Source organism: Acanthisitta chloris, unplaced genomic scaffold, assembly GCF_000695815.1.
Source record: "Acanthisitta chloris isolate BGI_N310 unplaced genomic scaffold, ASM69581v1 scaffold11227, whole genome shotgun sequence".
In the NCBI taxonomy this organism is placed as follows: Eukaryota; Metazoa; Chordata; class Aves; order Passeriformes; family Acanthisittidae; genus Acanthisitta; species Acanthisitta chloris.
Genome location: NW_008684304.1, coordinates 4,110 through 15,473, shown reverse-complemented (window position 1 = coordinate 15,473; position 11,364 = coordinate 4,110). Strand labels below are relative to the sequence as shown.

The 11,364-nt window shown below is 47.0% G+C and overlaps 1 protein-coding gene across 1 annotated transcript; it reads left to right on the top strand.

Annotated features, from left to right (window-relative positions):
• Window positions 1-417: 417 nt before the first annotated feature.
• PSTPIP2 (proline-serine-threonine phosphatase interacting protein 2) lies at window positions 418-10,823 on the top strand (the record flags this gene model as incomplete). The annotated part of the gene is made up of 13 exons (XM_009079288.1): window positions 418-518; window positions 1,733-1,810; window positions 2,263-2,297; window positions 4,339-4,445; window positions 5,161-5,223; window positions 6,122-6,220; window positions 6,430-6,475; window positions 6,861-6,940; window positions 8,638-8,736; window positions 9,247-9,343; window positions 9,650-9,737; window positions 10,419-10,453; window positions 10,774-10,823. Coding segments are annotated over 13 exons (978 nt in total), but the record flags the coding sequence as incomplete, so codon positions are not given.
• Window positions 10,824-11,364: the final 541 nt, after the last annotated feature.

The following is an 11,364-nucleotide window of genomic DNA, read 5'->3' as shown; positions in this document are numbered from 1 at the left end:
TTAAGGTCCCTTCCAAATCAAACCATTTTGTGATTCTGGGGGAGGAACATTAATAAGACAGGCTATATCTAGAGACTTGTTGCGTTTTTAGTGTTTGATTTTATTAGGTTAGAGCTGACAGCTGAGCTCCTGGGAAGGCATGCCATGCTTCATGGGGCCAGCTGTGCTTAGTCCAGGGGGGAGCAATAGAATGTGGCAGGAGTGAACTCTTCTGGTTTCTGAAAATCTTGTCCCAAATTGCCACCATTGTTCTCATTCTGGAGCCTCTCCCATGTGCAAAAGAAAGAGATCTTATTTCATAAAGAGGCACTTGCACACTTGCTCCCACTGAGCCATTGCCTGTGCATGTAGCTCTGGAGGTTGCTGTGGCTGTGCACTGCACTGATGAGGACGTGGCTCCTGTTCTTGTGTTTTCAGAGTACGGATCTGACGACCACAGTTGGCTACGACAGCATCATTCAGCATCTGAATGATGGCAGGAAGAACTGCAAGGAGTTTGAAGACTTTCTGAAGGAAAGGTACGGAGATGTCTCTGACAATAGGTTGACCCTGGGAAGTGAGGTGGTGGCACTATTCCTCCTCCTGGTATTTCCAGTTTGATTTCTGTCATGTTTAACTATTGTCTCTGTTAAAATGCTGTCCCATGAACTTCACCTTGCTGTTCATTTTGCAAAAGATCAGGTGAAGACCTTGGTCTAGGAGAGGCACAGCTCTGTCCTGAATTATCATGTAGAGCCCACAGATTTTATGTTTCAAAGTAGTACCATTTATTAATCAGAGGAGATGACCTACAAAGAGATTCTGTGGCTACAAAAACAGCTGAGATGATCTGGCCATGCATTTTGACCTTATGTTTCACCTGATTAGCAATAGGTAAATATGAAGAGTGTTGAAGAACAACCTTGAATTAATGTAATTTTGATAATGAGAGCTGGAGGAAACCAACTTCTGACTGCATGACTTGGTACAGAATAGCCTAGAACAAACATAATGGGATTGAAGAGGTGGAAAACATGCACTTAAAAGTGTCTCATGCACCTACATCTGTCTAGGCTTTAATCTCATGTTCCAGGAAAATTTGGACTTTCCAATTGAGGGACTGGACCCTGAGAACCATGTCCCACTCATCTGTGACAACACAGTGAGTGCAAAAAGCCTCCTTTGCACCCTGTGTCCTCTTTGTTTTTGAAGGAGGTGTAGGTTGCCACTGATGTGTCTAGTCAGGAAGAGGAGGAGATACTTATTGCCTCGTTCTAAAAAGCCTTGAAGAGCTGAAATGTCCCAGCTGAAGTTTGGGGTGTATGTATGGTGGCCAAGTGGTCTTTGAGTAGCCTATACCCTTTCTGTCACATTTGGATTAAATCAGGCAAATCAGATTCAAAAGTACTTAGTGTGGATGGACTCAGTTATTGCACAAGCCTTTTTCCTTAGGAAACTGAGATACAAACCTACCCACCCAGGTGACTCATCTGGTTGCATCTTGCCACCAGCTGCACTGGCAGCTTAGTCCTTCATCCCTACATAGGTGAATCTTGCACCCGTCAGCCAAAGGGAGATGGGGAGAGTGGTACATGAGGACCACAGACACAGCAAGACCTAGTGTTTTCACTAGAAAAGCTGGTTGGCATGGGTCAGGAGGTAGGGAGGTGTTCAGAGCAGATCTTGGCCTCTGCTGCTAACAAGTCTTAGTTTCTGAATTGAGAACTCCCTCATTTCTCTCTTTTGTCAACAGGGCAGTTATAGAAGAAAGATATGGCAAAGAACTCATTAACTTGTCAAAGAAGAAGCCCTGTGGGCAGACGGAACTGAAGTAAGTTCACACTCCCATGTGTGTTCTGCTTTTATGGGTGTCCTTGGAGCAATGAAGGAGGAAGAGAGGGAAGGAGGCTGTGAGAGACAAAACAGTGTTGAAATGTGATTGGGAAACTACCATAAGATGAGGTGAAATTGTTCTTGTGAATGAACAGTGCCTAGTTGGTTTCTACTTTATTTTGAGTTGGATTTCACCAGTTTCCCACCAACTTTAGACTAATCAATTTTTTATAACATCCAGTGTTCAGAAAGATGTAAAGTAAATCTCAGACCAAGTGAGCTGTGTTATACATGCTGAGAGGGGAAAAATACGGAGGTGTAAAGAGGGTAAATAAATGTGTTTTGAGCTGCTTTGAGTGTTGAGGGACTGTTTTGGGAGAGGTGCTCTGCTGATGCCTGCACCTGGCCATGTTTTCTCACCCTTTTTAATGCTCCTCCTGTGTTTTTCAGCACACTGAAGAGATCCCTGGATGTTTTCAAGCAACGTAAGTAATTCTTCATGTTTGTCAGGACCCTTGGCAGTGCCAAGCCTGCAGACAACTGCTTAGGAAGAAAATAGCAGAGAAACCTCTAAAGCAGTGTGGTGCTGGGGCCAGGCATAGGCTGTACTCCTGGCCTGGCCCATCCCAGTGTGTGAGGTTTGGGACCAAGTGTACCAGGGCATGGGTGGGAGAGGGGACCCACAGGGCATCCTTTTGGGGATCTCTTGGGCTTTCTGGTCTGGTTGCAGCTCAGAGGTTGTGCTTGTGTTGTACATCCGAAACTGTTTATAGGAAGCTCATCTTGAGTTTTTTGGATAGGCTTGTCTTCTTCTCACAGATACAGAGTAAGTCAAACCTCAGATCCTGGATTCAGTTTTGGTCCCCTCTCAAGAAAGACATTGAGGTGCTGGAGCATGTCCAGAGAAGGACAACAGAGCTGGGGAAGGGTCTGGATCACAAGGGTCTGGTGAGGAGCAGCTGAGGGGCCTGAGGAGGCTCAGCCTGAAGAAAAGGAGGCTCAGGGGGGACCTTTTCATTCTCAGCTGACTGAAATCAGGTTGTAGTCAGGTGGGGGTTGGTCTCTTCACCCAGGTAAAAAGTAATAGGACAAGAGGAAATGGCCGTGATTTGTGCCAGGGGAGGTTTAGATCGGATATTATGGAAAATGTCTTCACTGGAAGGGTAGTGAGGCACTGGCACATGCTGCCCAGGGCAATGGTGGAGCCACCAGTCACCATCACTAGAGGGACTTAAAAGCCATGTAGGTGTTGCACATGGGGACATGAGTTAGTGGTGGGCTTGACAGTGCTGACGTGTCGCAGGCGTCGCTGTGAATGTAGAGACGGTCAAGACACAGGATCTGTGGCAATAGCAAAACTTTAATTCCTCTGTCTTTCACCATTTCTACACTGCTTCTTTTATACTCTTTTTCACACACTGTGCTAACTATCTATTGGCCAGTGATGTGGTAATGCTTAATTTTTTGGTTAACAGTTGCTCATATGTGCCCTCATTAACTGTCCCAAAACATTCTCTTCTTACCTACATCTTCAGTATTCCTCTCAGGATGTTTGCCTTGTTATTCTCACGGATACAGACTAATCATCCTCTTTTTACAGTCCTTTCTCAAAACGCATTTTCAACCTTGTTAGTCTCACAGATCTTTCTCAAAAACATGTTTTCGACCTCGTTAGTCTCACAGGTGCAGGCTTACCTTGTCAAGGTGAATGTTGTTCTCATTCGTGAGGCCTACAATCCAGCTGCATGCCTTCACACTGAGGGAGCAGTTGGACACAAGGATCTTAAGAGGCCTTTTCCAGCCTAAATGATTCTATGATTCTAATTGAAATGTCTAAAAGATGATGCTTTTGCCACCATACACTGTCCTTTCTCTGTCATGTGTCACAGCCTGCTGGGGTACCAGCAGACAGCACCTGTACCTTGAGGGTGAGCACTCTGCTGTCCTGTGCCTAGTCCACTCTCTGCTCTATCCAGCTTTGTCTGCTGCCCTGTCCCTCTAAGGACCTCCCTAACAAGGCTCTGCCCTTGCCACTGCTGATTATTCATAGCTGTGGGGTTGAATCATGAGCCACTGTTTGGTGCAGCTCCCTTGGTGAGCTTGCTGTGGTGGTGTTTCATGGTATGGCCACTCACCTTCAGCAAGAGAAGCCTGAGATTTTTTTAGCCTTAGTTTTTCTGTGCCTCAAGTTGTTGCCTGCTGGCCTGGGGCAGCACTTCCTTCAGACAGCTGCCTCAGAGTGCAGTGTGTTGAAACACACTGGAATTCACGTCCATGATGGGGAGATGTGACTGTGCTTGTTTGAGAATCTTCTCTTCACTGGAGTTTTCTCAAACTGGTGGGCAGGTCCCAGCAGGACTGATCCTTATGTAGGTGAGCACTGCTCAGAGGCTGCTTCAAACTAACTGCTGCTTTCTCATGTTTCTGCAAGGGGTTGCGTGATGTGGGTCAATTTGGTATCAGCTGACTTAAGAAACACAGTCTCTTCAGTAATATATATATTTAATTTCTTTTTGTTTTTTTCAGAGATAGACAATGTGGGACAAGGTCACATCCAGCTAGCACAAACCCTTCGGGAGGAAGCCAAAAAAATGGAGGACTTCAGGGAAAAGCAAAAACTGCATCGGAAAAAGGTCAGCTGCTGCAGGAACACGTGCTTTGCCACAGGGTGTCGGTCCTGCCCCAGCAATGGGTTGCTCCAGGTGGTGTCTCATGGCATGCTCCAGCCCACTCTGTGCCCCCAGTGCCTGCTGCTGCTGGAAAGTCCTGAGCTCCTTTCTACATGTTGCAACTGTGTTGGTGAACTGTGCAGCAATCTCTGACTTCCTTCTTCCCACTGGCACATGTTCTCATTTGGGTGTTTTTTGAGGCCAGCGAGCCCAGCCACAGCAGGGGCTCAGCTCTGGGATGCCAGCCTCAACTGGGAATGTTTCTAAAGCATTTATGTATAGTGCTGTGTGATCTCCACGGTGTCTGCTAAAGTGGCCAAGCCTTTTAATTTCTTTTGGTTTGTGATTCCTTTGTACGGAAAATGAATGAAAACTGCTAGAATCAGGGGCTGGTTTGGATCTAGCAGAGCAGAGTGGGCTTCCCAGTTTTTCCAGAGCCTATGGAGATGACACAGTAGCATATATTGCTAGGACTTTCTTCGTAGAGCTCATTTGCATACACAAATCCAGGCTTAGGCAGAAGCGTAAAAGATGAGTTTTGTGAAGATGCTTTGGGTAGATTAAAGTACTTAAACCCATCTCAATCTGATCTGTGACTCTTCCTTTCCTAAGCCACATCGTGCATCCTGAAGCTTTGGTAGTCGGTGATGTGCTAACTCTGGACCTGTTGTCTTCACAGATAGAGCTGATAATGGAGGCAATTCACAAAAACAGGAATCTGCAGTACAAGAAGACCATGGAGGTAAAGCAAGTGTGCTGCTGTTTTTTGCCATGTGGGCTAATGCTGCTAACACACATACACAGAGGGCTGGGGCAGACTTAAATGCAAGGCTCTTCCTCCTCTACTGTGACACTTGATCCTGTGTCCTCACGAGAGGTGTGCAGGGTGTGCTCAGAGACTGAAGAGCATGCCAGAGACACAGCCAATGGTAGCCTTGCAGGGTTGGCTAAGCATGATTTAGACTCATCGAATCATTAAGGTTAGAAAAGTCCTTTAAAATCCTCAAGTCCAGCCATTAACCAGCACCACCAAGCCCACCACTAACATATGTCCCCAAGTACCACATCAAAACCTTTTCTGAACACTTCCACAGATGGTGTCTTCACCACTGCCCTGGGCAGCCTGTGCCAAGGCTTGACAACACTTTCTGTGAAGAGATTTTTCTGAATATCCAATCTAAACCTCCCCTGGCACAACTTGAGACCGTTTCTTCTTGTCCTATCACTTGTTAGAGAACAAGTGTTGGAGAGCAGGCCAACCTCCACCTGGCTATTATCTACTGTAAGGTAGCTGTAGAGAGCGACAAGGTTCCCATGAACCTCCTTTTCTCCAGGCTGAGCCCCCTTAGGTCCCTCAGCTGCTTCTCATCAGAGTTGTGCTCCAGACCCTTCACCAGCTCCTTTGCCTTTCTCTGGACTCACTCATGGACCCAATTTCTTTTCATCCCAAATGAAGAGTAGCTCATGTTGTGAAGCTTTTCTCAAGCCCTAGGGTACCTGGAACCTTGCATGCTGTCCCCGACTCTGCTGGAAATCTGTGCCCACCTCTTCCATTGTAGGCTGTGTTTTCCCCCAAAGCTTGCTGCCTGAACTCTATTTGAATCTTGCTGCATGCTGATATGTTCTGGTGTCTCTCCTAGGCCAAGCGGCTGTATGAGCAGCGCTGCCGGGATAAGGATGAGGCAGAGCAGGCTGTGCATCGCAACGCAAATCTGGTGACACAGAAGCAGCAGGAGAAGGTATGGGTAGGTGGGTGGCCATGGGGCAGGGGGAAGGAGTGTTATCTCTTCTTGCAGCTCTCCTCCTCCATGGCTCTTCTCCCAGTTCTGGGTTTTGGGGTGAGATGGAAGAACTGGTGATGTTCCCCAGTTGAGCTGCAGGGCTGCAGTACCATTGGTGATGCACCCAGGCTCTCCTTCACCTTCCTTCTCTGTCCCATTTTTTGCAGCTGTTTCTGAAGCTGGCTCAGACGAAATCAGCTCTGGAGGACTCTGGTGAGTGCAGAAATACAGAAATTGGGAGGGCAAAGGGAGTATTTCCAGGGTTGTGAAGCCATGGCATGGTTCTTGAGTGAGCTCTAGCTCTTGGGTCAGGCACAGCTCCTTGGAAACACATGCCGAAGATACTGGTAATGGGAACCTGTGTTGGGGAAATCTGCATGGCCTTACCAAGGCCACGTCCTTCTGCTTTATCCCTGATGTCCCAACCATTTCAGGCTTCATATATTACCTTCTAGTGAAGGGTTTTTTTTTAAAATTAATGTTAATTATGGAATCACAGAACAACTTGGGTTGGAAGGGACCTTAGAGATCATCTTGTTCCAACCCCCTCTGCTATCGGTAGGGGCACCTTCAGTTGACAACCTGATTTCTCTTGCAGACAGGAGTTACCAGCAGAGTGTGACCACAATGGAGAAGATCCGTGAAGAGTGGCAGAAGGAGCACATCAAAGCTTGTGAGGTAAAAGCCCCTAAACACCTTCACATGGCAGTGTGGCCCTCAGGGTGTCCAGCCCTGGCTGCAGGGCTCAGGGACAGCGCAGATTTGTGTTCTGTGTATTCCTCTGGCAGGGAGGCAGCAGGATGTGCTGCACCTAACACTATGTGTGTCTTATGCTTGGCTTCTGGATTCAAGGCTCCCTTAGTCCAAGGTTTCTGCTATTATTTTGTTATTTTTCCACCACCTTTTAAAATTGACAGAGTCAAGGAAGTGACATTTTTTCCCATTACCTGCTTGTATGTTTGGCATAGCTGTTGTCTTGAACAGCTGTGGTTGTCTCTGGATACTCAGTGACTCAAGCCCAGTACATCCTAGAGCCTCAACAACACCTGGAACTCTGCTTGAAACTCAGAGAATTTAAATGCCTTTGCAGCAAAGGGCTGGTGGTGGCTGGGGATGCACATGAAGCCTTGTCCACATGAACACTGTGTGACCTTCACCTTGTGTCTCACAGACCACATGATAGCACGGGAAGCCCTCCAAGTGGATTTAGCAGCGTAAAGCACACTGTCTCATAGAGAAGTGGTCTAGTAGGGATTTCTAGTATGTGCTGGGGAATTCCAGAGCTGGTGCGGAGAGGGCTCGGCAGCTGCTCTGCTGCTGGCCTGTGATCTCTGACCAAAGAATGGTCAGGGATAGCAGAGATCAAGGTTTTATCTCAAGTCTGCTGCAGGCCTGCAGTCTTCCAATTCCCAGCTGTGCCAATCTCTTCCCAAGCTATTTCTCATCAGGCCACAGTTTTACTTTTCCCTTTTGAACTGGCATTTGGTGTCTGTTTTGTGTGGCATGAATGAGTGTCTCAATGCTGGTGTCTGGGGTCTCCAGAAGCCTCTATGAGGGGGACACATTTTACTGGTGGGCTTGGCAGTGCTGGGTTAACAGTTGGACTTGATGATCTTAGAGGGATTATCCAACCTCAATGATTCTGTGGTGGGGAGTGGAAAGCAGTAGTCTCACTTTTGGAGATGGATCACATGGAGGTTTTCCTCTCCATGTCTTTCAATGGTCATAACTGGTAAGAAGTGCATAGGTACACCGGGTTGAAAGGTGATCTCTTATGGAAATGCGTATAGGCACATGAAATTGAGGTATAGCAGACATCAGATTTCAAAAGTCTTGTGTTTAAACCTGGTTAGAAAAGGGCTGGACAGGAAAGAGGGAGTAGACTAACCAGTCAATGTACCTCTGAACATGTAAATGTGGTACTTAGGGACATAGTGGTGGGCTTGGCAGTGCTGGGGTAATGGTGGGACTCAGTGATCTTAGAGGGCCAACCTAAATGATTCTGCTATTCAAGGATACCTGTATAAAGGAACTGAGCTAGGACTGCAGGAGCACAGGGTACCTAGGGAACATGTACTGCCTTTAAGAATCTGGCTTGGACTCCCCAGAGGCAGCGCTGGGCACCCGCCTCTACATTGGTCCTGCAGGCCTTCCTGAGCATAACACCTTTGAAATACCTGTTCGTGTAGAGGGATCATTTCTCCTCTGGACAAACTGGAGGACTCATGGTTTCCTTGTCTCCTGCAGAAGACTTAACACCACCTGCTTCTTGCAGTTGTCTTGTTGTGGCACTTGGGGGTGAGAAGCAATTAGGATAAAAGACATTTGCCCTCATTTTAAACATGTTATGGCTGTATCCGTCTGTGTTGTTTCAGTTCTTTGAGACACAGGAGTGCGACCGGATCAGCTATTTCCGTAACGCCCTCTGGATCCACATCAACCAGCTCTCCCTGGGCTGCGTCCAGAATGATGAGGTACCTTAACCAAAAATCTTCGTTTTTCTGTGTGGAAAGCAAAGCCCAATTTGTTTTGCTGTGTGCTAACCTCTGCTATGTCTGAGTTGGGCTGTGGCCCTTGGTTGGCCAGCAGACACCAGCATGAGTGTGCAGGTAGAAGGTTTGGCTGAAACTCTTGCAGATGAGCTTTCCTCTGGGATTCCCACATTTTTTGAGGGTGGTGAAACACTGGAACAGGTTGCTCAGAGAAGTGGTGGATGGTCCATCCCTGGAAATATTCAAGGCCAGGTTGGACAGGGCTTGGAGCAACCTGGTCTAGTAGAAAGTGTCCCTGCCCATGGCAGGGAGTTGGAACAAGGTGATCTTGAAGGTCCATTCCAACCCATACTAATCTGTGATCCCTGGCCATTGAAGCTTGTGTCCTGGATGAGTACTGGGCTTTCACCTCATGTGTGACAGACAGTTGTAAGAAATCCTCTTGGTTCTTTGATCTGATGTATAGAAATGCGTTTTATTTCCCTTTTGCAGAAATATGAGGAAATCCGAAAGAGTTTAGAAATGTGCAGCATTGAGAAGGATGTTGATTTTTTTGTAAATTTACGCAAAACTGGAAGTTTGGCACCAGGTAAGAGCTTAGTACAATCTCATGGAATAGTGCTGTCTGCCCTGTACCCTCATGGAGTTGCTGCTCTGGTCAACATCAGTTTGGGGGCAAGAAATACTGATTTTGCAACATCCCTCCTTTCCTTCACTGCCATGCAGCACTAGTCTCTGCCACTTTTTGACATCCCCTGAAGATAATGATCCCTGTTTTAGTTTCCTGATAAGGCATTTTCCCAGGGAAGGGAAAGACTTAGCAGCTGAATGTTGGTATGACAAGTATTTTATGGCTATAAAAGGTCTATACTTCACTACTGTCAACTTTTCCTAGCTCCTGTTGTTTATGAAAACTACTATAATACTCAGAGAAATGCAAATGCGACTCCTGTGAGAAGTCCAGTTCCTGTACCTATATCAAGGTAGGGGACATTATAGGTACAGTTGCAATTTGATGCTCTCCCCTGCCAAAAAGGCATATTTTGTTCCTTTCAGTCTATTAAAGGCTTGACTTGGGAGTATTAGAGGAAAATATTTCCTTGCATGGCTCTTGGTGTGATCTGTCTATGTGGGGAGAGTTAAAAGCATATGTGGGTAGAGGGAGGAACTGCAGAGATGAATTCACTCCCATGGGACAGAAGCTGGGTGGGGAGGACAGAGGGAAGGGTGTTTCTGCTGGGAGGAAGACAATGATTAGGGCCAAAGACTTATGCTAAGGATGAGTGTTCCACTTTGGCTGCCACATTAGGAGAGGAGTCATGTCCAATTATAGCTTCCTGATGTCTCACTATGGGCAAAAGCTTGTGAAAAGACATGCTCTGAGGCTCACTTTTTAATTTTTCCCTAATTTAGTTCTTTTTCGGTACCTTTTTCCTCTTCTGCACTAAATCAGTTTCAGTTCTCATGTTCACCAAAGCAGGCTGAGAATGGTGAGCCCACTGTAATGTGCCTTAGTATCATAAAGCACAGGTCTCCATAAAGCCCAGGCTAGCCAAATCTCTTGCCCTCCCGCCAGCTCTGGGAGGGTAGCTGAGGAGCGCAGGACTGGGGCGAAGGGAGTCCTGTGGCCACACAGATCCTCAGCTCTGTTTCCTTCTGTGCAGGAGGGGACCTCTGCCCACCCCGACCAGTGCACCAGGTGAGTTACTGCTTTATGGACTTTCTGGCCCCATAGAGGAGGTATTACTCCCCTTTTCCAAAGTCTCTCTCCAGATCTCTTGGAGCCCCTTTAGGCACTGAGAGGGGCTCTGAAGTCTCCCCAGTGCTTTCTCTTCTCCAGGCTGAACAACCCCAGCTCTCTCAGCCTCTGTCCACAGGACAGCCCTTCGAGCCTCATTCACCCTTGCCTCCGATCCCTTTAAGATGGGTGGCCAATGCACGGCATTTCTGTCCCGTGTAAAGTCTTGTAATGAGCACTTCTCATTAAAAGACGTAATAATTTTTTGTGCTCTGTTTCAGGGGAGCCTGATTACGCCACAATTGATGGCTACAGCTTGGTTCATTACTAAGAGTTACAGTAAGTACTAACTTTTGATGAAGAAAGGGGGCTTCTAAGAAAGAGGGAGAGGGATATTTTTTATGTGGGCAGGATAGGAATACGACAAGGGGGAATGGTTTTAAACTAAAAGATGGTAGATTTAGATTAGGTATAAGGAAGAAATTCTTGCCTATGAGGGTGAAGAGACACCGGCACAAGTTGCCCAGAGATGCTGTAGCTGCCCCATCCCTGGCAGTGTTCGAGGCCAGGTTGCATAGGACTTGGAGCAATGTGGTCTAGACAAAGGTGCCCCTGCCCATGGCAGTGAGGTTGGAATGAGATGGTTTTGAAGGTCCCTTCCAACCCAAACCATTCTGGGATTCTGTGGTTCTTTAAGAAAGGATTTAGTATGAGATGAAGCTACACAGAAGAGGGACAGTGGAGAAAGAAAGGCGACCAGTTAAGGGAAAGTGTTATGAGGCGACCAACTAGAAGTGATGGTTCTGTCAGCCCTCCCATCATTTGAGCTGGAGCTGTGGTTTAGACACTGTTGATCTTGTTCTGTAGGTTCT